At 49.4% G+C, this 24045-nt stretch overlaps 1 protein-coding gene across 1 annotated transcript in view; it reads right to left on the reverse strand.

The window, feature by feature from the left end:
• The window catches only part of met (MET proto-oncogene, receptor tyrosine kinase), a 58517-nt gene that overhangs the window by 13018 nt on the left and 21454 nt on the right, over positions 1 to 24045 (reverse strand). The window contains exons 3-12 of the mRNA XM_076027200.1: positions 21886 to 22089; positions 16601 to 16729; positions 16330 to 16506; positions 15382 to 15539; positions 14246 to 14360; positions 13549 to 13685; positions 13042 to 13206; positions 12182 to 12281; positions 5754 to 5963; positions 2752 to 2901 (exon numbers count right to left, since the gene is read on the reverse strand). Of these exons, the coding sequence (XP_075883315.1) occupies positions 2752 to 2901; positions 5754 to 5963; positions 12182 to 12281; positions 13042 to 13206; positions 13549 to 13685; positions 14246 to 14360; positions 15382 to 15539; positions 16330 to 16506; positions 16601 to 16729; positions 21886 to 22089 (1545 nt within the window). The remainder of the gene's footprint in view (positions 1 to 2751; positions 2902 to 5753; positions 5964 to 12181; positions 12282 to 13041; positions 13207 to 13548; positions 13686 to 14245; positions 14361 to 15381; positions 15540 to 16329; positions 16507 to 16600; positions 16730 to 21885; positions 22090 to 24045) is intronic.

The raw sequence follows: 24045 nt of genomic DNA on the forward strand, positions 1-24045 counted from the left end.
AAAAAAGTCCCATGGGCCCAAAAAGCATTTTTCCCATAGACCGCAATACAAAAATAAACCCCTTTAAAACGACTGACAGGACCACTGTGACCTGAAATGCGATTCATAGCAAATCCTTCTATTGTATATTATTCACTTATGATAAAGGCCAAGACGCTGTGCGTCAGCTCGTTCTGATTGGCTGCGTCCACACATGTCTGTAAGTCACGTTCTCCAGGATCGTTCTGATTGGCCAAATAGATCATTTGAGTTACAGAGGCATGATGGGAAGTGGCTACTTTCTCACACTCTATCTGGGTGAGCAACTTCACTGAAACAAATGGGCCGTCATCTTGGACTGTGGGGGCTTGAGAGAGATGCAACCACTTCCTGGCTGAGCCGACAACTTTTGATTGTGATTAAAAAAAAAAAAAAAAAAAAAAACCTCAACACAATTAAAACCCGAGCACGAGTTCAAACTGCAGCGGGAACACTCTCGGCCCCGTCGGGTGATTTTCTTAAAGGAGTATTCCGCCCTGTTCTCTCACTCGTGCTTCGTCACCCACCGCACCGATGTTGCCGTCACGTCGCACAAACACACGATACACAGTGACACACAAAGTCACGGCCGCCGCCTTTGTTGCGCAGGACCTGTGGCTCCACACGCACTCATCTTAAAGGCACGCAACTGGCATGCAGACATATGGCATGCAACAATGCATACACACACACACACACACACACACACACACACGCACACGCACACACACACATGCACACACACTCACACTATAGTCTATTACTGCAGACAGGCAGATTACATCAGCCATATTGCTTTTGCCATTATTAGGTTTAGTGGAAATGAGGTTTCCACTGCAGCCTCTCCTGCACTCGGCTCGTTAAGTGTGTGTGTGTGTGTGTGTGTGTGTGTGTGTGTGTGTGTGTGTGTGTGTGTGTGTGTGCAGGAGGTGCTGCTGCTCCTCGGGGATATTGCCGCCTGATCCTCCTCTGAGATAAAGGTTTTTCCTCTGGAGGCCACTTCACAGGTCTGCTGTTTCGGCGGCAGGCAGCAGATTTTATCGCCGAAGACGGCCGGCAATCGGATATTAGCCCGGTGTTAGCATATTATAGATAAACATGATTAGCAGAATTAAAAAAAAAACGGCTATTCGTTTCTGTTTCAACCCTTAATTTTGTTGTTTTTGACAGTTTTCTTTTTGAAAAAAAAAAAGAGAAACGTGTACATATCACTGGTAAGAATTGTTTTCATTGAAAATTTAAATTGCAAATTCTCATTTAAAAGTCAAGTGCATAAAAAGTAAAAAAAAAACAAAAAAACACTTGGTATGAACTAGGATAGAATGATAGAATATAAATATATTATATATTCTTTGTTGTCACAGCAGTCGGAAGTCACAAAAAAAAAAAAAAGGAACTGAACAAAGGAACGTTCACACGATCTGCAATATGGTACATGGCCACTAGTTGTTGCTAAATCCCACACGCCCGGCCTTTAAACGATCGATAGATTGATTGACAATCTGAGCGCTAACAGTCGGATCGCAGGCCGAGATGTCATCGCCAAGCGAAGGTGTTTTTGGCGGGCGACCTTTCCACACAACGCCGAGGCCTCTCCTTCTCACGACCAGCGACGCTGCACTTTAATTGAGTGGACAGCTGGACGCTGAGCCCCTCTCACTCAGCAGACCGAGTTTTATAAGGCCCGGCGTGAGGACAGGAGAGTTAGCCAGTGTCCCCTGTAAAAAGTGCCTGGAACGCCAGAGGAATGCGGTGTTTTCCATAAAACGCCCCAGAGTGTGGACTGAGGAGCTCAGCATGGCACAAAGTCCGACTACAACCTCAGTCAGAGTGAAGTTGGGGTGAAATGAATTCCTCGCACGAGACAAATTTAAGAAGATTTAGAAGATTATACGCTTCTAGAGCATTTATACGGAAATTTAGTTTGGAATAATTCTGATTAAAAACGCTTTTCTGCTACAAGTATCAGACACACACATACACTCACAAACAGACACACACACACACAGACACACTCGGTCCATCCATCACCACCGTGTTGATGCTGCGTGGGAGGTCACACTCCTCGGCAGCAGGTGTTGCGATATGACTCGATACCTTTTACTGCATGAGTCCCGTAACACAAACTGAGGAGGAATTCAGTAGAAATGCATTTTTTTTTGTTTTAATGAATCGCCTGCTGTTTGCTATCCACTCAGCTCGAGAGCAGATGTTTGACAGTAAGTATCATCAAAAAGCCTCTTTAAGGCTCTCAGGATTTTTCCCTCTCTCCTCACTCGAAGGTGTTTATACAAAGTTTGAATCCATTAGATGTAAATAAAACGTCCCTGAGGAGCCCCAAGTCACTGCTGACTTCTTGATTCGCCAAAAAAAGAAAAGAAAAAAGCAATTGGTTTGAAATGTAAGAGGCCATTTTGTTTGCTAGCAACAGTTTGGAAGAGCATAGTAGGTAGGCTAGCATCTTTTACTGTGATTTACATTGTTGTTATGTTCTGATTACTTTTCAGTTCCTTTTTTTACTTGATTGACAGTGCATTTTTTTTCTCAAATTTGAGAACAAGCTAAGTGGCTAGCTAGCGCTGTTTTGAGCATGGCTGATATATCACGAATCTTAGCGTCTATTGCTAAAATGCCTTGTTGAAAACTGTTAGCAGGCACAGGAAGCCATGACGTCTGAGTTGTGCTGTGCCACGCCTTGTCAAAGAAGGCGGGACTAAAATAGCGATCGCTCACCTCCACCTGGAGCTCCTTGGAGCTGGTGGCCTGCAGTTCGGTGGGGACGGTGCACTCCAGAGTGTTTCCCTCCAAGGTCAGGCTCTCGCAGCTGTGGTTGGAGACGGTCAGAACCTGACACTTCATGGCCTCCCGGTCCATCCGGTCACCCTGCGGAGGAAGCGGAAGACGTGTGAGGCCAACAGCTGCAAGGCACCAGGAGGACTTTTCTGACGTGCACTGTTTGACAATCGACGTCTCTGCTCGGCAGCACCTTCCGCACCGTATTCTGCCGTTAAAGACGAAACAAACACCATCAGGCGCAGAAGCAGAGCAGTAACACACGGAGGACAGTGACGTGCCTGGAACTACTTTACCAATGTTGCTCATCTGGGATTCATCAAATATATCAGCACAAAAAAGAGAAGAAAAAAAAAACAACCAAAGAAACTCGCCAACAATTCCAACTATGGAGAGGAGAGGCCTGTAAGAAATTTAAAACATGTTCCCACTGCCATTGGAAGCGCCACAAAAAAAATAAAATATATATATGTATATAAATATACCCAAGCTACCCAAGCAGCTCCTGCTATTTGTGAAAGAAATTTCGAATGAATGTCCAGCATGGAGAAAGATCCTCTTTATATGGTTCTGTGTTATTAGAAAATAGAAAAAAACACTCCTATAAAAAAGCCAAGTCCGAGTTCATCTCAAGGAAGCATGTAAGTTCAGTCTGGAAGAAACTCAAACTCAACTTTAATGCAAAAGGTTCCACCCGGATGGATGTTTGGTATCTTGGTCTTTCACCGTCAGACTCGGACTTCATACCTCGATCGTCTCACACACATGCACATGTATACATGTGTGTGTGTGTGTGTGTGTGTAATCCCGTTTGAGCAGTGTTCAAAAGCCAAGTGTGTTGATTTCTCTGCTCTCAGGCTTTGCTTGTCCTCTCGTTTATCTGATGGCATCGTTCTGTCTCACACAAACACACACACGCACACACACACACACACACACACACACACACACACACACACATACATGCTTGTTTGAGCGCACCAGAATGCAATAAAGAGAATGATCACATTCCTTGCGTGACAGTTTGGGATTTTCCAATTTGACACAGAGCGGAGACTTGCACCTGTTGCACACATGCACGTACACACACACACACGCACACACACACACACACACACACACACACAAACACACACGCTGGACCCAGGCAGCTCACGGGGGACAAATTAATCCACTTGCTCGCAATTAGGGACGGACACAGAAAGACAAGTGGGATCATCAAACACAATCCGCAGTGTGTTTTCTTGGCAGGGGGCGTGACCAAACTGTCCACTCACACTCACACACACACACACACACACACACACACGCACACGCACACGCACACGCACACGCACACACACACACACACACACACAATCAGTGTGGTGCTCTCATCGCGGCCCAACAGTGACGGCATGTGAATGTGAGACGGTCCTCGCTCTCCCGTAACGGAGGCGACGCTTATAAGCTGGCGATCAGTCAACAGGCCGCCGCCCCCTTTCATGGGCCCGCCAGTCGGAGGTAAACACTTTGTTTATTTGTGTTTCACCGAGTCAAGTTGTTTCCCTGAGCAGTTTGGCATTCCACCATTAATGAAGCACGTCGGCGGGCAGAGTTATCAGAGGAGGCTTGCGCCTGGTACCGCCCCTTTGTGTGTGTGTGTGTGTGTGTGTGTGTGTGTGTGTGTGAGAGAAGTGGGGTGGGGGGGTCGTCTGGGATAAAGGGGAGGGGCTAGAGGTGTGAGTCAGTGGTGGATTTAGCATCAGGGCCAGGGTCACGGCTGGGGGAAAAAAAAGAGTCCAAGAAGAAGAAGAAGAAGGAGAAGAAGGAAAAAAAAAAGCAGCACAGCTGCCACCAAACTGCTCGGCCGTCGACCGAAACACAAAGAGAAAAAAAAAAAAAAACTGTAAGAAAGAACCAAACAAAAGAAAACAGAAGAAATGCATTTTTCATTGTGTTCACTGAATGTCTCTGGGGTGGATGTGGTGGGGGTGGGGGGGTCACTCGTCTCGTTTGAAATGTTAATATGTCAAACGCTTTGACCTCGGCGGGTCGAACAATGAGAGCAGAGGAGAGGAGAGGAGGGGAAACAGGTTCCACTTCCTGTTTTTCTTTCTCTATTGTTTCCTTCTCAACTTGACCGAGTGACTCCCGAGGGTCGCACGTGTGAACCTGCGCACACTGAGGTGGGTGAAAAGTACGAACAGCCTCCTTCATCACATTCAAGTTTTCATGTTATTTCTCCTGGCGGGCAGACATGTTAGCACTCAAGCGGTCGACTGCAGTTTTAGCAAGATTAGCCGCCACGGCCGACCCGACTGGAAGAAGAAGAATAAGAAGATGGCGCTCGAAGCCCCTCAGCAACTGGAGACTTGGAAAGCTGCCGAATTTGCCGAATTCTGCAATTGTTTTTTTTCAAAGAACTCCAGCTGCTGTCAAACCGCAAAGCTAACGGCAGCTCGATTAGCCACGCGGCTAACCTAGCATGGCAGCCTCGTTAGCCAAGTCAAACCTGCAAAAATGTGCATGTGTCTCTTCTAAAGTGAATCATTTTGCAAAAAAAACAAGACAGACTCTGCCTTCTGGTTTCTTAACGTCTTAATGTGTTTTTCGGGGCTAGCATGGCAATAAAAAGGAGGCCGGCCCCTTTATTCCTCTGTTCTGCTTCATCGCGGCTCAGATCTGGCTTTTCTGTTACACTTCTGACCCTTTTAACAATTTGCCACAGTGCATAAACAGTATTTTCTTACTCGGCTCCCTTAAAAGTGAATGACTTGGGTTTCCCCCCCCGCCCCCCGCAGGTATGTCGAGTTTCTCCAGCTGCTTCATCCGCAGGTGTCCGTCTGGCTGGAGTTCAAGGGTTCCTTTTTTTGACGGCCAATTCAAGTGGGCAGACTTCAATTGCTGTTTGTGCGCTTTGTTTTTTGGGGGTAGGGAGACGGAGGCGGGGGGCGCCTCACCTTGAGCTCCACGATGCTCTTGTTGTCCTTTGACGTGAGCTTGGGGTCCTGGAAAAGTGGATCCTCCACGTAGATCAGGTCCCACTGGTCGGTGTAGTAGCCGTCCAGGACAAAGGCCACCTTGGTGACCACTGGTGGCTGCAGTCCCAGTTTGGCCAGAGAGGGCGTAGTGCACTGGATGGATGTCCGGTTCTCTCCATAAACGCAGCTCTGGAGTGGAATCAAAGTTGAAATGATCAAATTTAATCAAAGTGTTCAGAAAAACTGATAACAAGTTTCCTGAATCAAAGATTCATTGACTTCATTTCGAACTGTTTTCCACGTAGAATTTTGATACTTTCAATGCTGTCTTTATTGCTGTTTCTTTATAGTGATATCGAAGAAGAAGAAGAAAAAGAAGAAGAAAAAGAAGAAGAAGGAGACGAAAATAAAGGTATTTGGATCGATTCTTTCCTATGAGCATCCGGTTGTTTCCACAAGGCTGTTTAAAGAGCGGCTGCCTGTTGATTTGAAGCAATTCAGTGCCAAAGTGCAAGCAGATCCAGAGGCAGCAGGACAGACTGGTGCACAAAAACCTGGCACACAACCATGAAAAAAAAAAAAAATAATAATAATAATAATTTCTTTGGAGCAATTCAGCTCTGTTTGCATTTTATTCCTATTTTGGTTACGGTAAATATAATATTAATGACAATAACAATGAAAAGAAGCCACTGCTGATGGTCCAATCAGAACACGATCCTGATGACTGACCGGTTGGGAACTGTGACATCACAGCCTACAATGAATGACTTCCCAAACTGGTTGGAATGGCAGCAGCAGCACTTCAAAACTACACACACATACACACACGCACACTTCCTGATCAAACTCCCCACTGAGCTTTGGCAGCCCAGATGGACACACACACACACACACACACACACACACACACACACACACACACACACACAAGCACACTTAAACACACATCCTACATGGCTCAATATGTGGTGATTTAAAAAAAAAAAAAACTACTTGTACTTGAGATTGAGCAGACTAGTGTGTGTGTGTGTGTGTGCGCGTGTGTGTGTGTGTGTGTGTGTGTGTGTGTGTGTGTGAGTGTGTGTGTGAGAGAGAGAGGGCAGCGCTGGGTCACCTAACAAAAGCAATCCAATTAACCCTCCGTCCTCCTCCTCCGCACGCCAGTAAGGAGCGAGGAGAAGTAGGACCGTAGGGTAGAGCACACACTCCTGTGTGTGTGTGTGTGTGTGTGTAGTTAAAAGGAAAAATATCCTGTGAATTAGTGGAAACCTCAGTCAGTTTCATTGTTTGCTGCTGCGGTGCCTCCTCTGGCTGAGCGGCGCGGTGCGGCAGTGCTGCGTCCAGCAGCAGCTGTGAACACAATCGAGGCCGAGCCTCTCGGCGGCGGTGGCGGCGGCGGTGATGAGAGAAGCAGCGTTCCCCGAGAACCGCCGACCCGTCCCCGAAGGGTCATTAGCCTAACAGCCTGTGAAAAAGCAAAGTCATAACGGGGCTCCCACGTACAAACGTCCTTGTCAAATCTAGAGTGATTTATACCGCCGGCGCTCCGAGCTGAGCGCCGCGTCCTGCCACGCCGAGCACCGCCACTCCGCTGCCGCTGTTGACTTTGGACCAGAGTTCAACGGTTCTGATGGTTTCTGAAACTCTGACCCTGGTCGCGAAAGGCAAAGTACTTTTTCTTCAGGCATAAAGTCCCTCAAACCTCCGTCGAGGGAAAACAAAGAGTGAAGGCCTCGTTCACATTGCCAGGTTCTAAATCTGATTCAGAATGGATTTCTGGGGGCTTTTCTGAAATGTGAATGGAGAAACTGGACTGCTGATCAACACTAGGAAAACTATACTGACTCTTCTCGAAACTAGACCGACATTCCGCGTTATTGGGAGTAAGCAGGAGAGGTCAGATACGGAGAGCGCCGTCTGGATCCGGATTCAAAACTAAATGTCCTGCCAAAACGACTTAAAAACCAGATCAACACTTAGCGGCTGGTGATTGAGGTAGTAAAGTCGCATAAACAAATGCTGAAGGCACACAAATATAGATGTAAAATCCCCAAAAGGACCTAGAAACTGAGTGGGCGGAGATTTCCGAAAACTTAACAATAGAGCAATAGCCAATAGCAGCAGCACAGTAGCTAATAGAGCAGCAGCCACCAGTAGCAGGGGAGGTGTGGGTGTGGCCTGAGAAACCTTGCAGTGGTCTCGCTGTCAGTTTTCTGAAGGCCCGGAGGAAATAGTTAGTTAGTCTTGTGTTATGCTGATGTGTGTCCGACCCCCCCTGCTACACAACCGCACCCTTGTTCTCCTCCCTCCTGCTCTTCCTGGAGGCCTGAAGCACCTTGACCTGCCAGACGTGAAAAAAAAAAAAAAAAGAAATGGTTGAAATGCCTCTTTAGTCGGCTTCCTCCTCCCACATTCTCCTCCTCCAGCTGTGGGAGTATCGGGGGGGCTGCTGCTGGGATTTGAAGAGGAGTTTGACTTTGACTTTGTGAGTGCAGGCGGCAGGTGTTGCAGCCAACTGGTGCTTTGTGCTTCCTGCACCGGGGCCGAAGCACGGCCTCTCCGCTACCCCCCCCCCCCCCCTGTTTTTAGCACATGCGCAGCAGCCTCTGGCTGGCTTCATGACCACAGCAGATTTTCACAACAGATTGTTTAAAAGAACGTGTAAAAAAAAAACAACCCCTCTTTCATGTTGGTGGGAAAGGCGAGATTGGCTGGGTGCAGGCTTTAGAGATGTGAGAGCCAGATAGCGAGGAGGCAGCGACCGGCTCTGGCACCAGAATCTCAAAGATCCGCCCGGATTTCCCTCCCTCCTCCTCCTTCCCCCCCCCCGCCCAACAACTAAACTGTTTGGCTGCTCCGGTTCTGGAAACGTGCGGTTGTGCTGCGACCGAACGATCTGGTCCAGGGGACGGCTGCGTGCGGACGACCTTGGGGGCCCAGAGGTCACCGCACTGAAGCGATGGCTCCCCAGGCTGAGACCCCGAGTCGCCCCTGGACACCGGGCAGGAACTTCCAGGCGACAGCTGGAGCTGCATCCCGTCCTAAATCACGGGGGGAACCTCGCTTCGCTTTCGCCCGCTCTCGGAATTTCGCCGTTATTCTTCAGTTTATTATTTACGATGGCGTCGGATGTTCGGGGCGCCGGCTCTCTCTTCCCACCGCGAAATGACATCGTCAGCAAATATAGTTGATGGGTGTGTTAAGATTCACGCGCTCATCCACTGAAAGTTTCCTGTGAATCACGCCTTCGGTTTTAAAACCGAAGCGTGTTGAAATGTCCTTTTAGCGAGCATGGGCATTTTTGAATGTCAGAGTTTATGAGCTGCAGAAATATTGCAGCTACCACTTCTTTTCAGAAGTGCAACATATTTGCTGAGCCAGTTCACACAGTATCGCCTCCAGTTTGAAAACTGCAGTCATTTGATGTTTTTTTTATTTTTTTACATATTTTTCAGCTGAAGCTCACTGAATGGAAAAAGGCGCAACCCTACAGTCTCAGAAGATCTTGCGTCCTGATTGGCCGAGGAAACATGAAAAAAAAACAAACAAAAAAAAAAACGTGTCAGCGGGCCGGCGGGAGATTGCAAAGCAGAAAGTTCTGGATGGTTTCAAAGCACCTCGTGCTGCGTGTGTTCGCGCTGCTCGTGTGTAACCGAGCCTGATCTCCCCGGAGACCCATCGACCGCCGGCTGGACCACAGGTCAACGACCGCGGAGGAGGCGGGGTGAAAGGTGAGAAACTCTGTGTGTGTGTGTGTGTGTGTGTGTGTGTGTGTGTGTGAGAAAAAGAGATGTGACAGGGGGGAAACCGACCAGCTTGGCGGTGAAAGTGTGTGTGTGTGTGTGTGTTTTTCCTGCCCTCTCTTGTTGTCTACACGCTTGACTTTTTGTGTATTTGCCGAGCGCATCTCGCCGCGACCCCCCGTGACCCCACACGCCCTGCAGACGCCGCAGGATGACAGATGACATCAGGGTTGGCCACTCCCCCACACAGGTAAACATCGTTACACACGCACAAGCAGTGCACTCATGCACACACACACACACACACACACACACACACACACACACACACACGGACGCTTTACCTCCAAAACAAAAAGCTGCTTGCAGCTGCACAAAAATCCCTTTTAAACCAACTTCTAGCCGGATTTAGTCACTCAAGGGGTGAGTTGTCTTTGCAGCTAAACAAGTTTTGAGCCATTTGAACACTAAAGAGAAAGAAGAGCAAGAAGGAGAAGGAGAAGAAGAAAAATGACACTCATTTTTTTCCCTTTGCAGTTTCATTTCGGGCGACGGCTGCGACCAAACTCGGCCTTTGCAGCCATTGTCTGAGCCAGACCTTGAGGACCAGTGGGTCAGCAGGTTCGACTGGGGGGTGGGCTGAAGGGTTCCTATGTGGGCGGGACCTGCGGTCTAGACAGCGACGACTCCACCGGCTGCAACATTAGAACTGCAGCCGAGGAAAACTGTTATTTTATTGGGGATATTTTGTCTGGGGCCACGGAGAAATATGACTTTTACAATGTAAAACTGCCACATTGAACGCATTTTCAGATATTTTTTTTTCCTCCCTCTCCTTCCTCCTTTGCATCATGAACTATCTACCTATCTACCTATCTAAAAAAGAAGCTTGGTTTACAGCCTACTTGATGAAAAAAAAAAATCTTTCTTGGACAGGAAAAAGCAAGGCGGCCTCAGAGGGCGGAGCCAACACCTGGCAGGGGGCGTGGTCACCAAAGAGGAAGAGGGGTCTGACCACATTTTGTGACATCACAAAGAGCCAACCTCCACAACCGGGAGTTTTAGGGCGCGCAGAAGCGAAGGATGGACTTTTTTTTTTTTCATTGCTGGACTCATTTCTGTCAAAAGACAGACGGACAAACAAGCTGGTCAGTTCAGTCATCCGTGTTGTCTTCATCAACGGCTGACAGGATGAACTTGGATGACCTCATACACGGTTCATAATAAATCTTTTTATTATAGATTTTTAAGTTTGAAAAAAAAATGTGTAACGGCCAGAAAATTCCCAGAAAATAGGTTCTTTCCAGCGTGATGTCACAGTGTCGTACGTGGTTCTGATTGGCTGACGCGTCCCGATGCGTCACGTGACTTACAGACCCCAAAAGCCAAAGACCTTCTCATCATATGCGCTGGGTGAGCAACTCTACTGAAAAGAATGGCCCGCCATATTGGATCCTGGAGGGGTTGGGGGTAGGGGGGGCGTGGCCTCTGGCCTCTTCGCCACATCCGACACCTTCCACAGGAGCTCCACCAGCGGAGTGTCGACACCGCAGGGCCGATTTAAGGGCCTGCCGACAGGCAGCCCTGAGAGCCTGGACAGCGTCAGGGGCAGATAATTTAAAACACCTCCTGGCTGCTGCTCTCACGTGTGTGTGTGTGTGTGTGTGTGTGTGTGTGTGTGTGGGTTCTCCTGACACTAAGTGAAATAAAGTCTGACGGAGGTGAGGGAAGCCAGAGCGTCCTGCTACTGTACTGAGTCAGCGTGGTGTCAGATGAGACGGAGGATTTTCCACTTCCTCTCCTGCTGCTGCTGCTGCTGCTGCTGCTGCTGCTGCTGCTGCTCGTCTGACACTTCAGCTCCGTCCCATCATCTCCGGAAAGCCTTGATTGTCTTCCAGATGGTCTTTGGGGGCGGGGGGAGGAGGGGTAGGGGGGAGAGGGAGGGGCCAGCGGCGGATAATGAAAACACCACGCGTGTGGACGGCGGGGCGCTCGAAACAGAACTGCGCAGTTCCAGGAAAAACACGCTCGGGGCTGAAGGAGCCACCAGGACAGCAAGTAGCTGAAGAAGCAGAAGCAGCAAAATGTTGCTTCAGTGCTTTTTTAAATGTCTCCATGGTGAGCAAAGTGTTTTAACAGCTTTAACAGGGGTGGGTATAGATTCTGAGAGTAAGTAAGTCCGAGGGTGGAAGTATCGATGCAGATAGCGATATCAATACCGATATATATATATATGTTTTTTCAAATGTCTTGATCGCTGAACAATTTTGCCTTTAGTTAGTTTGTCAGATGGTAAAACACAGGACAAAGATTTGTCCTGACCAATCCTGGTCCTTGGTCCTGGGTCCCAGACCCTGAGTGCAGGGCGAAGTGGGTATCGAGAACGGATGGATGGATGGAAATTGTAATAAAATAATTCCCTTTTTACGACACACAATTGTTTGAGAAAAAAGGTCAGCAGTGAGAAAGAGAGAGAGGGAAAGAGAGACTTAGAGAGAAGCTGTGAGGAAGTTGGAGTGATATGCCAGAGAGAGAAACTGCAATACCTGTATTGATTTGACAGCGATATTCACCTTGGTATCGACACTATCAATATTTAGCTGTGAGATACTTTTGAGTTTGGAGAAAGAGCACCGTTCCTGGTCCCTCATTCCTACTCACCACGTGGAAGACGGCGGCGTCCTGGCCGGTGGTGAGCACCATCTGTGGCTGGAGGCCGGACTGCAGGAAGAGGCCGTGTGCCGCCACCGTGCAGCCTCCGCTGAGGGCGAGAGTGGGGTGGGGGGGTTGAGAACGGATGTTAGTGTCGGCGGCACGCGGACACAGTGCACCCCCAGCGGGAGGAACCTGCTGTTAGCATTAGCGGCGAGTAGCCGCTCGTCACCTCCCACTCGCTTCCTCCCGCTCGGCCGTCAGGCTAACTCGTTAATCTGTCTCGACTCGTGGGAGAAAAAAAAAAAAGTAATAATAATAATACTTGAGTTCACTTTTTCCTCCCTTTTGTTTTTTTGCATCTCTCGCTGAATGACGGAACGTTCAGGCAATAATGATGCGGAAAACATGTGTGCAAAAAATCTTTCTTCTCACTGCCCACATGGAAGCAGCGGAAACCGACTTTTTGAAGCCGTGGCTGCTGCTGGCTGGTGCACATCTTATGAGAAAGGTCTCACGTCGAGCTAAACCCCCTCCCCCCCCCCCCCCCCCGCAGAACCAGCAATCTGAGTCTCCAGAACATCTGGAGCAGGTGGAAGAAGTGAAAGATGGACTCTGTTCAATAACAGAGTGCCCTTTGTGGCTAAACCCTGCTGCTTCCTAAAGATCTGGAGAGTTAAGTGGTCGGTTCATGAAGCGAGGTTTCACTCTCGAATGAAAATCCCAAACCAAAAATGTCAATGATAAAGTGGGACCTTTTAAAAATCTTCAACTCTTGCCTTCTACCAGCAGCTGTTGGACGATATATCCAAAAAGGGGATATATGTATATATAAGTGGGCGTGGCCCGAACGGGGTCCAGTCTCTTACCTGACGAAGGAGCGCGAGGGCTGGATGCTCTTGATGACGGGGTCCTGGTTGTAGGTGAAGGGGGTAGGGGCGTGGCGCTCCACTGAGTCCACCTTCAGCCTCACCAGCTGCTCGGAGGGGAGTGGCTGCGGAGGTGTCTTGCAGGTCAGCATGCTGGCTGACAAGCTGGAGGAAGAGAGAGAGAGTCATCATGTGCGTACAGTGCTGCTCATTGTTTTTTTGTTTTTTTTTTCTCCTCTGTGAATAAGGAACTTGAGCAGGAAACAAGTTAAACCAGGGTAGAAATGCTAATAACCCTGACCTCCCCGGTCCCGAGTTCCTGCTACAGCTCAGGGGCAACATTTTCCCAGCAAAATTCACAAAAACCACAGCAGACGTGTGTCATAGTAATTCCTCAGCAAAAAAAAAAAATGTTTTCCAGATTTTTTTCCCCCGCTTCCAGGCGGGAGAAAAAGCCTGACAAAAGCATGAGGACTTAGCTATGGAGGATAAATTAACCACACCCACCTCTGGATGTTACAGGCCGCCTTCCCGATTGTCACCTCGCGCCTGTTTCCCGTATCCAGGAAGGCTCCGCGGATGGTCAGCATGGTGTTCCCAGACTTTGGCCCAAATGTCGGGAAGATCTCGTGGATAACAGGGTCCTGGGAGGAGAGAGAAAGAAAGCAGCGTCAAACATCTTGTCTTCAGATTTACTGGCCTGGAATCAGGTCAGATTCTTTGGATGTAACGTCGCAAAGTCATCTGGTGAAGGGCTCAGGAAATTATTCGGAAAGGAGGGCGGGAAGAAGGTGGAAGCTGATCAGCCGTCTTGCTGCTAGCTTAACAAGCCTGAAGGCTTGTCATCGGTGCAAGCAAAAGCATTAGCAAAAGCATCAGTAAAGTGAAAAGAAGAAACACTTTCTTGTGTTTTCTTTTCTTCTTTTTTAAGTGTAAAAAGTTCTTTAGTTTTAATAAAAATAAACTATTGTAGCATCCAAGCTAATATCTTTAGCAGCAGCTATTGTTTACTGTGGGACCTTCCACTATTTTTTTTTTTTTTAAACAGCGCAGCTTTGAGGAGGCACTTTTTCACATTGACAGGAAAACGTTATCCATTGACTGCAGGATTTCTCGGGTGGTGAAAGTACAAAAAAATAAAACAAAAAAAAAAAAGTCAGTGCGTTCGACAACGAAGGCTAACGACAGAAGGCCACAATCTTACCACAAAGGTGAAGCCCTCCGTCCTGGCCACCCGGTGGCCGCTGGTGACCTTGACCGTGCTTCCCGATGGGGTGAAGTTCCCGCTGAAGGCGGGCGAACACTGGATCTCAGTCCACCTAGACACACACAGGCGCCGCACACAGCGCGCACAACACACACAACACACCACAGGACGTCCATTATAGCAGCAAATTTATCACTAATCCAATGACGACGCGGCCACAAAGGGGGCCGTCTTCATTCTGGACGGGCCTCACACTGTTTCATTTCTCCCTTCCCCCACTAATGGGGTTGTTTGGAATCCTGAATGGGACGCGGCCCCGGCGAAGCTGGGAAAAAGTGGGAAGACGTAAAAAAAAAAAAAAAAAAAACCTCTGGATGCAGCAGTTTTGTTTTGTTTTTTTCTCCCCTTTCTTTCCTGCCAGCAATTTTTCAGTTAGAGGGAGTCATGTGTTGAATGTGGCAGGGTGGTGGGGGGTTACTGGAGGGGGAACTGGTGTTGGGGGGCCGAGGGCGGGGGGGGGGGCAAAGAGGGTTCTTAACATTCTTTCTTCAACACAATAACCCCCTATTAAATAGCGCTCGGCCCCTGTGGGACGCCGCCGTACGGGAGCCTTTATCTGGTAAACACCCACAGACGCACACACGCTGTCCCTCAGCTTGACAAAGGTGGCGGTTCAGATACGGTGCGACCACAACAAAAGCGACGCTGCTGCACATACAGGCTGGTTTCTAACGTGCAGCACATCAGCAACTTTTACATCCGAAATGCAGGAAATTTCAAGTATGCAGTCCCGGGTTTAGAGGCTGTCAGGAAGTCCAGAGCAGTCCGTCCTCGGGCTCATTTTGCCTCACTCCAGTGCTGGAAAACGGCCCTTTGTGATGTCACAGAGGGCTCTCCGTCTCCAAACCCACCCCACCCCCTACCCCCCGCCCCCCCAGGCAAGGCAGGGATTTTGGCAGGAGAAAAAAATGAATAATAAAGACAGAAGTTCTTTGGCGATCCCGAAGATGCGCCTCCTCGTGAGGAATTCTGACGATTACACAGATGAGGAACCGGCAGACACGGGCTTCCCCTCCTTCCTGCCTGCTGCAGCCGGACCGAAAACAACAGCCAAGCAAGCACACACAACGCACCTGTTGACGTAGTCCTGGCGGGGCAGCTTGCAGGGAGCTCCGCCCACCTCCACCGTCACCAGAGACGTCTTGAAGCTCTCCGTCTTGTCGAAGCCAAAGTTGCGTCCGCACACCGTCACCATGGTGGAGCCTCGGATCGGCCCGGACGTGGGGACCACCTGACGCAGTGGGGAGGTAGCGTCCAGGTTTTAGAGACTTCAGAGTTCGCCACAACCACACAAGCAGACATCAGCTTCCTCTTCACGCACGGATTGTTTTTAATGATGGTTGTTGCTGCACTGAATATACACTTTTCTGGAATGTACATCTGGCCTTCTGCATTTGGCCTTGAAAACGACTGTTTACGTTATTATTTCATGGCGTGGAGAATGTGCAGGTCACAAGAGTGTTTTGTTGTTGTTGGACTGTGTATCTGACGAGTTACACCCCCCCCCGATTTCAAAACAACACCCAAAGACAATTAAAGGCAACGTACCTGCGCATTCAACTACGGAGATTAAGGTAAAAGGCTGAATTTGCCAAAACATTGAACTATCCCTTTAAACGTTACTGTCAGCCTTCTGCCGCTCAGCTGTCTTCTTGTTCTTTAAATACTTTTTATTATTCAATGAAGACTAGCAGACAGAGGGGGCGCTGCAGTAAAGTCAGCTGGCATGAAAACCACCAAGCTGAGCCGAGTCCAACGTTAAACGAGGCTAAATTCCAGTTCACAAGCGCTGCATTGCACTGAAACCTATAGTGCAGAAAGTGTGAACTGCACATTAAACTGGCAGCTTGCAAAGACAGGAAGTCGAACCCTGAGGATGCATTTAGGTGCAAATGATTGGACGGGTAAACCGGTTGAAATGCATGTGTAATGGTGATGCTGTGGGACGGAGCAGCAGCAGCAGCAGCAGCAGCAGCAGATAAACGGGCCAATCGCTGAGCTTCCCGCAGCGCCGTGGTTACCTTGGTGATGACGGGCGTGCAGTAGTCCTGAGTCCAGCCGGACGAGGCGGGGCACTGGCTGGCGCGGGTGCAGCGTCCGTGGCACCAGCCGCACTCAGTCACCCTGGACGACAGCAGACAGGAAGTGCAGCTGGTCAGCTGACTGCAGCCGGGGCCAATCAGCGGCACCTTGGTGATCTGGGTGGAGGTCAGAGGTCAAACCGAGACGTTAACCGATGTTCATTTTGACTTTTCTTTAACGTTTCTTTTCTGGTTTGGAACTTCAGCTCACTTTGTTCCCCGTGGCCACGAGCAAGGCTCCTCCTGATTGGTCGGCGTCCTGCAGCATGACGCTGGACGACACCGGCCTCGAATCCAGCCGGAAGTTCACGTGAGGCGACGCGAATCGGGAGAACACCACCTGCAGGGGGCAGAAGAGGTTAGCGGAGGTTAGCAGAGCGGCTCAGAAGGTACTTTTTTAGTTTAACGCCTCGTTAATTTAGCCTGACAGGGAAGAAAAAAACGAGGCCTAAGACAGATTCTTGAGGTGAACCGAGATAACGTCCAACAAAAACATCGCACATGGCAGAGCTACGTGCTGCTTTTGGAACACGAAGAGTGTTTTCCTAACACTAAAGTTGAAAAATTCGTCAGATTATTTCTGGCCAACTGCAGAAATACTGATTGCTGGAATCAAAGAGCTGGAACTGATCTTGAACTTTGGATACTCCAACGAGACCATGTGCTTTGTGTTGTTTAGCTGTCAAGTGTCAAAGTGTCATAGAAAATAAGATAAAATTAAAAAAAAAAAGCCCTCCAGTCAGACTTTTCTCCTTCCTGCTCCATCCGTTAAACCGCTGAGCTTTTCCCGTGCTGAATGATTTCAATGCTGACTGACTGAGTGAAGCTGTTATCACCAAACAATGAACTTCCTTCAAGAACCGCGGTCACAAACTCAATGTGTTGGAAAGTGAGCCGTGAATTTACATGAACTAATACGTGAAAAAAAAAAAAACAGGATCTGAACTGATCTGATTCGTGTTTTGGGAACCACAAAAAAACCACACACACACAAAGGTGCACTCCAACAAGTTGTGAAGTGTTTGAAGACACCCAAGTCAACGCGTAAGCGGCACACTCCATCACACACCCACACACGCAAACACCCACACACACACACAGGAGCAGAGGAACCACACTGGAACTTTTAATAACACCCGCAGACTGTACATCATAAAAGCCAAGTCAAATACAGGCCTTCTCACACATAATCCCCAATATACATACACACACACACTTGCACACACACACACACCTGGAACTACATTTATCATTTTGTGGTTGCGCTGCAGCAACAGGCCTGTGAGGCAGCAGGGCAGGACGGAGTCTCCAGCAGGAGGACGAGCCGCTCGGATGCAAGTCGAAACAGGAAAACTACCCAGGGAGCGCCCAGACTTTATACCCTGGATCTCACCTCACTCATCCGCCTTGAAAAGCTCCGGCCTATTTCACTTCCAGTGGCCCTGATTGTTGAGGAACCAAAACAGCTTCACTTAAACGGCAGTGAAAGAAGGATGTTGCAGGAGGAGGAGGAGGAGGAAGAGGAGGAGGAAGAGGAGGAGGAGGAGAAGCTGAAAACTGTGATCTGCTAACAAGGATGTGGCGCTTTTCCAAGGAACAGAATTTCTTCAGAATTATTATTATTTTTTTGCTGGATTTGACGCTTTGACGGTGTCCAAGTTTTGTCGAGGGAGTCTGAAAAAGGCAGAACGTAAATAAAGTGGAATGAAGAATCTGATTGGTCCACTGTGAATACACAAAACGTTAACTGAAATCAGTGTGCAAGTTTCTCCTGAAGGATCCTCCATCCTCGAGTGTGGAACCACTCACACCCACTTTGCAACTTTACCCACGCAGAATGTTCACAACCCTCGCTTGCGGACGCAGGTGCCGATCGGCCAATTGCACGGCGGCGACTCGGCGCATTCAGACGCGCCCTCGGCCCTCGCCTCATGTTTTTTCCCCACTCGCCATTCTTCCCAAAAGTTTCAGGCCCCGTGATGGACGTTAGCTTTGTGGCGGGCGGCATAATGGCCGGCCTTCCGCTGGGGGGGGGGGGGCGGGGGGGGGGGGGGGGGCACACAACGGCCGTCTCTCTGGGGGTAATAGCGGCGTAAATTACAGCTTATTGTATTAAAGCGGCGCGGCGGAGGGGGAAGTTTGGCTGTGTTATTCCCACAGTGGGCCAGTCAGGCCGAGGGAAGCACTTCCTCAGTCCGAGCGCTGTGCGTGTGGAGGCAAGGAGGGCAGGGGGGAGGCGTAGTGAGGGGGGGGGGGGGGGGGGCGGTAAAATGCTCTTTTCTTCCTCTCTCTCTCTCTCTCTCTCTCTCTCTCCACTCGCTCTCTCTCTCTCTCTCTCTCCTTTCAATGCCTACAAACACTCGTCCCGTCCGGCGGGAGCCGGCAGGAAGCCGAGCTGCACCCAGAGTTGACAGGTCAGTTTAATTGGCTGCAACAATGAGCTGCCAAAAACAAAAAAACAAAACAAAAACAAGACTGATGACACCTCTTCTTCTGTGATGTGCTGGGGGGGGGGGCAGAGGCCGCTGTGGACGGAGAACTGCAGCGTCACCTGGGTATCAGCAGGCTACAATCCTGCCTGGCCTGGATGCTAGACAGCTAGCACTAGCTAGCAGTAGCTTCCAAGGTCGTTCAATGAGTCAGTAAATCAGTCAATTAGATCAAAGGCTACACCAAGACGACTGGACAGATTTACACATTACATTTAGGGGGTTTGGTTCAACTAACACCTTTAAAATGAGGTTAAAAGATATTTTGCGTGTCCTGAAAAAGAAGCTAACTGTTAGCATCAAATGCAGACCGCTCAGAAAGCCTTCAGGACTTTCAAGCTTGTTTGTTTTTTGCTTTCAGAAAACTACTTCTGAGGCTCACATCAAACGTGTCTCACTGCTCTTGGCAGATTGTTTGCAGCCACTTGCTGTTCCTGCTACATTGCTAACCGCCGTGACAGGTTGAGTGAAAGACTGCGCGGAGCCCTGGGAGAAGGATCAGCTCCAAAACTCTCGGCTTCATGCGGGGACATAAATTAGAGGCTTTTGGTCCCGAACTGTCCTCCTCACACAACCTCCCACGTTTCTCATCTGTCATCCTCCTCTTCTTCTTCTCCTTCTTCCTTTTTATGGCCGCTAAAAATGTTTTCTGACTCACGTGGCGAAAAAAGGGCAGAGCTACCACTACCCCCCCCACCCTCCGTAGTTGGTACTCATTGGCCCCGCCCAGACTGATTTGTTGGAGGTGCTGATGTTTGCTCACTGAACTAATTGCTCACTCTATTTTCAGGTTTTCTTTTGTTTTTAGGCAAAGCGTTTATGTTTATTACCCACCGGCCTTTTTTTTTTTTTTTTTTTTTTTTGTATAATTCAATCTTCGCTCTCCTCACACAACGAAAGCTCTGGCAGTAAACACTTCTGCCCGCCTCCTGCGGTAATTCGATGTGGGACCCTCGGCGTGGAGCCACTCGATGCCTCGGATAAAACCGAGAATCCTGCAGCGCCGAACAGCTGTTGTAATCTTTTGAAAGCCTTTCGGCTAAAAGCAGGAACTTCAGTGAATTCAGCCAACCGCAGAAAACATGCAGGGGGAAAAAAAGGAGCGTGTGTGTGTGTGTGTGTGTGTGTGTGTGTGTGTGTGTGTGTTGGGGAACGATGGAGAAAACACACAGCAACAGCTGCACGGGACACTCAGTGAGTGAGCAACGCACGAGGAAAAAAAAAAGAGAAAAGCCCCAGCGAGACGACGTGTCAAGCGAAGCCGCCATTCACCATTAACGTGCCGCTCGCTCTGCCTCCCCTGCAGCTGTCGGTCTTTATCCCCCCCCCCCTCCCCCCACACACACACACCCACCGCCCTCCCCAACCACGTCTCTCACGCCTTTTGTTTCCAGCGCGCGTCTCCTCCTCGCTCTCGCCTTTCCCAAAAAAACACGCGAGGCAACGGCGACTTTCTCCGTCCTCGGCCCGGCCGCAGCGCGGCGCGGCTGCATGGGAACGCTTCGGAAAACCTCAGACGGTAATTACAAGCGAAGTCGTGCGGTGGCCGACAAAAGGGGGGGGAAAAAAAAAGAAAAAAGTCCAAAAAAGAAATAAATAAATAAAGAAAAGGAAAGCAGGCCCTGGATGGTGAAGCAGGAGGAGAAGACATCAGGGTGAGTCAGAGTCTGACGGCTGCGACTCTCTTCGCTTCACCCCCGAGCGTCAGCGCTTCTCCGGCCCTTCAAACCCAAAACACTGTCACTGAAGAGCTCAAGTTCTGTCACGTCCACGCTTTTAAAGTGGCTGCTGTGCAGAAAAGAAGATGAGCAATGTCGCTGAAATCAGTGTTTTCTCCGTTCTTCCAGTCAGAAGGAAATGAATCGTGAATGAGTGTCTACTCTGGGTTGTTCTTATCCGGCTGAAGATCACAGGAACCTGGCAACCAGAGGCTCCTCCTCTGTCAAAATATAAACGAATGACTCAGGATTAATGTCTCGTCCACCTGACAAACGTGTTCAGTTCTGAAAGTGATGACGTAACTTCTTAATCCTGCTGAATTCCTGATGCAAACCAGCAGCCGCTTCATGAGTATTTATTTTAAAGCTACGTAAAGCTGAGTTTGGGGAAGTGGCGCCCTCTCTGGCGGACGTGCTCAACTGCAGAAAACTTTAACTTTTCTTTCCCCTGAAACTTTCTTTTTTTCAATACACACCTTGCTTAGACAAAAGACGCAATGCATCTGCTGCTTTCATCCTACATTTCAATTGGTTTGCGTCAGAGATCCTCGACCGTCGCTGCCAGGGCGGAGCCTCTGACCCCCTGCTGGAGTTTTACGCGTCATCAACGCATAACAATGTCTGATCTTAAAAAAAACAACAAACAAACAAACCACTCAGGCCATTTTCGGCGGAACATCCTGGTATTCCGGATAGGAAGACTGTCTGGAGCTGCTTCGTCACGGCCGTTGGACTCGACTGTGGATCCGCCTGCTGTCCTGAGCAGCGACCGGCACCAGAGGGCTGTGTTTGCTCAGATGGCTGCACTGGAACGTGGAGGCTCACAAAGCGAAGGTCAAGCGAAGGCAAACACACACACACACACACACACACACACACACACACACACACACACACACACACACCTCGGTCCCAGCTCCCCCCATTCCGCCCTTTCTGCGGCGACCAGCCTGTATTTGAGGCACCTGCAGCCGTGTGTGTGTGTGTGTGTGTGTGTGTGTGTGTGTGTGTGTGTGTGTGTGTGTGTGTGCAGCTGAGTGCTTTCACTCACCACGTACCGACATCCTGCTGCATTTACATGAACAATGAAGGAGGGAAACCGCAGTGGCCTCAGACTCCCTGTTTGTGCCTAACTGCTGTTTTCCACACAAATCAGCTTCTTGCCAATCAGGTGGTTGTCTCACACACACACACACACACACACACACACACACACACACACACACACACACACACGCACACACACACACACACACACACCGATAAGAAGAAAAGCAAGAGCTCCCCACCTGTATGTGGCGACCGTCTGCAGTACCCAGGTAGGCCACCGCGCGGCCGTGCACCTGCGCCACGTGGATGGAGGTGACCAGCGTGTCGCTCAGCTCCTTGTGCCAGTACTCCAGCCGCTGCACAAACTGGGTCACCTGCAGCCGGTAGTGGCCCTCCCGGCCCTCGTGGATCCCCTCGTGGGCGTCGCAGTCATCCGACGAGCTCTGCAGCAGCGACAACGACAACGACAACACAGTCACAATCAGAATTTGGTTTCTTCCAGTTGTGTGCAAAGTGTTGTACAGGAGGCAGAAAGGACTTTTTTTTTTAAAAAGTATAAAAGGTGCAAACTGTAAGTTATGTACCAAACGTACCGAATGTGCAAATTAAAACGAGTGCACGAGTTGGAATTGCGCAATAACGAGGAATAAACCCGGTTTTACACTGAAGTGCAGTGCACAGAGAAGCAGCTCCCAGAAGTGCAGGTCTCAGAACTGATCGGATCTCTCTATCCAAACACGGCCAAACCCTCCCAAAACTCTCACTGTCATACAATATCAGGCCCAACTATCTGCTTTCATATCTGGGGGGTGAAAGGCACAAAAACCTCCTAAGCTCCCCTCCACCCTCCCTCCTCCAGCTACCCTTTCATCGTCCCGTGCTCGTAACGTGAGTTTGCGGCGCTCTGCAGGATGGAGGCCGGAGGACGGCGGGATTTCATGGGAAAAGGCGATCAGAGAGGGCTTTTTTTTTTTTTTTTTTTCTGCTTTCTCTGCCTCCGACCGGGCAGCCTCAGCGTCCCCCAACCACCCCCACCCACCCCCACCCTCAACTTCTCAACTCCCAACTTCAAATCCTCCGCTCTCTGGCTTTTCAAAATGCCGCTGCGGGCTGCAGACTGTTGTGTCTGCAGCCCGCCGAGCGTTCAGCGGAACCTCCAAGTGCAGCCCGCAGCCCCCAGACGCAGTCAGCAGAACCTGAAGAACTCAATCCGGGGCCTGGTCATGGCCTCCTGTCCCGGCGTCAGGTTTCATTAATTATTAATGACCCGGTCCTCTGCTGGGCTCTTTGGGGTCCTTGACCTGAGTGCGTGACCGGACCCGAGCTCTCGCTTGTTTTCTCAGCTTCACTTTAGACGCTGACCTCGCTGCGCTGGAGTCACGAGGGGACGCGGGGCGGTTGGGCAAGAGGGAGGGAGCGTAGTGTGATCGCTGGAGCGATTAGCGTTAGCGGCTAACTATTAGCAGGGAGCTGACTCAGCTTTGCAAAAAATGAAATTACTTCTGTCAGGATGATGGTTCCGGTGCAAAGTTATGGTCCAGATGAGTTCAAGTTAGCAAGTTACTGCACAATGTTTGATTGTTGCTGTAATTATACAAATTTCTCCATCGTGGGATCAATAAAGGTCTTCTTCTTCTTCTTCTTTAATCGTGAAGGTTAAGAAGAAACCCTCATTCCTCTGGCGGTCTTTACAATTACAATTCTTTCACTCTGATTCCACCTTTTTCTCAGTTTCACAGCTCAACATTGGAATCTGCCATCAGTCCATTCCCCGTGCATCCTGGGAAATGGAGTTTTACGGACAATCGACACTTGAATTTTTAAGACAATGCCAACATCCATGAAAGCAGCCGTGCAGGCGGCTGCAATAAAATGAGTTTTGAAGGCCCGCGGGCCTTTCAGAACTGCAGCATGTGGCCCGCAGCCTCCTTCTGAATTGTGGTCCGGGTCACTGTCACTCGCTTGGCTGCAATACAGTCAACCAAAGTTATGAGGAGGAAATTGAAAGGCTGGCCAAAAAGCCCCCCCCCCCCCAAAAAAAAAAAAAAAAAAAAAAACGGTTTGGTGGTGCGGTGCCAAGTTGCGCAGCAGCTGCAGGCTGGTGCAGCCAGCTGATCTGGGCCCAATTAGACGGCAGTAAAACAGTAAAGACAGGAGGAGGAGATAAAGAGCACAGTGGACAGAGGAGGACAGCCAGCGACTGTAATCGGTTTGGGATTTGGACGGAGACCCGGACACGTAGCAGAGAGATGAGGGCACTGAAAAAAAACAGCAAAAAAAAAAAAAAAAATCTGAGACCTAATTTCTTCATTTGTGGAGACAGCAGAGTTGTCGACGAGTGAAATTGCAAGTGCACACGACCTCAAACTCACGTCGTCTGCGTTAGGTGCAGCTTGAGA

The sequence above is a fragment of the Nelusetta ayraudi genome, unplaced genomic scaffold (genome assembly GCF_046127955.1).
Source record: "Nelusetta ayraudi isolate G7.1 ecotype Tasmania unplaced genomic scaffold, CSIRO-AGI_Nayr_v1 ptg000020l, whole genome shotgun sequence".
NCBI classification, from domain to species: domain Eukaryota; kingdom Metazoa; phylum Chordata; class Actinopteri; order Tetraodontiformes; family Monacanthidae; genus Nelusetta; species Nelusetta ayraudi.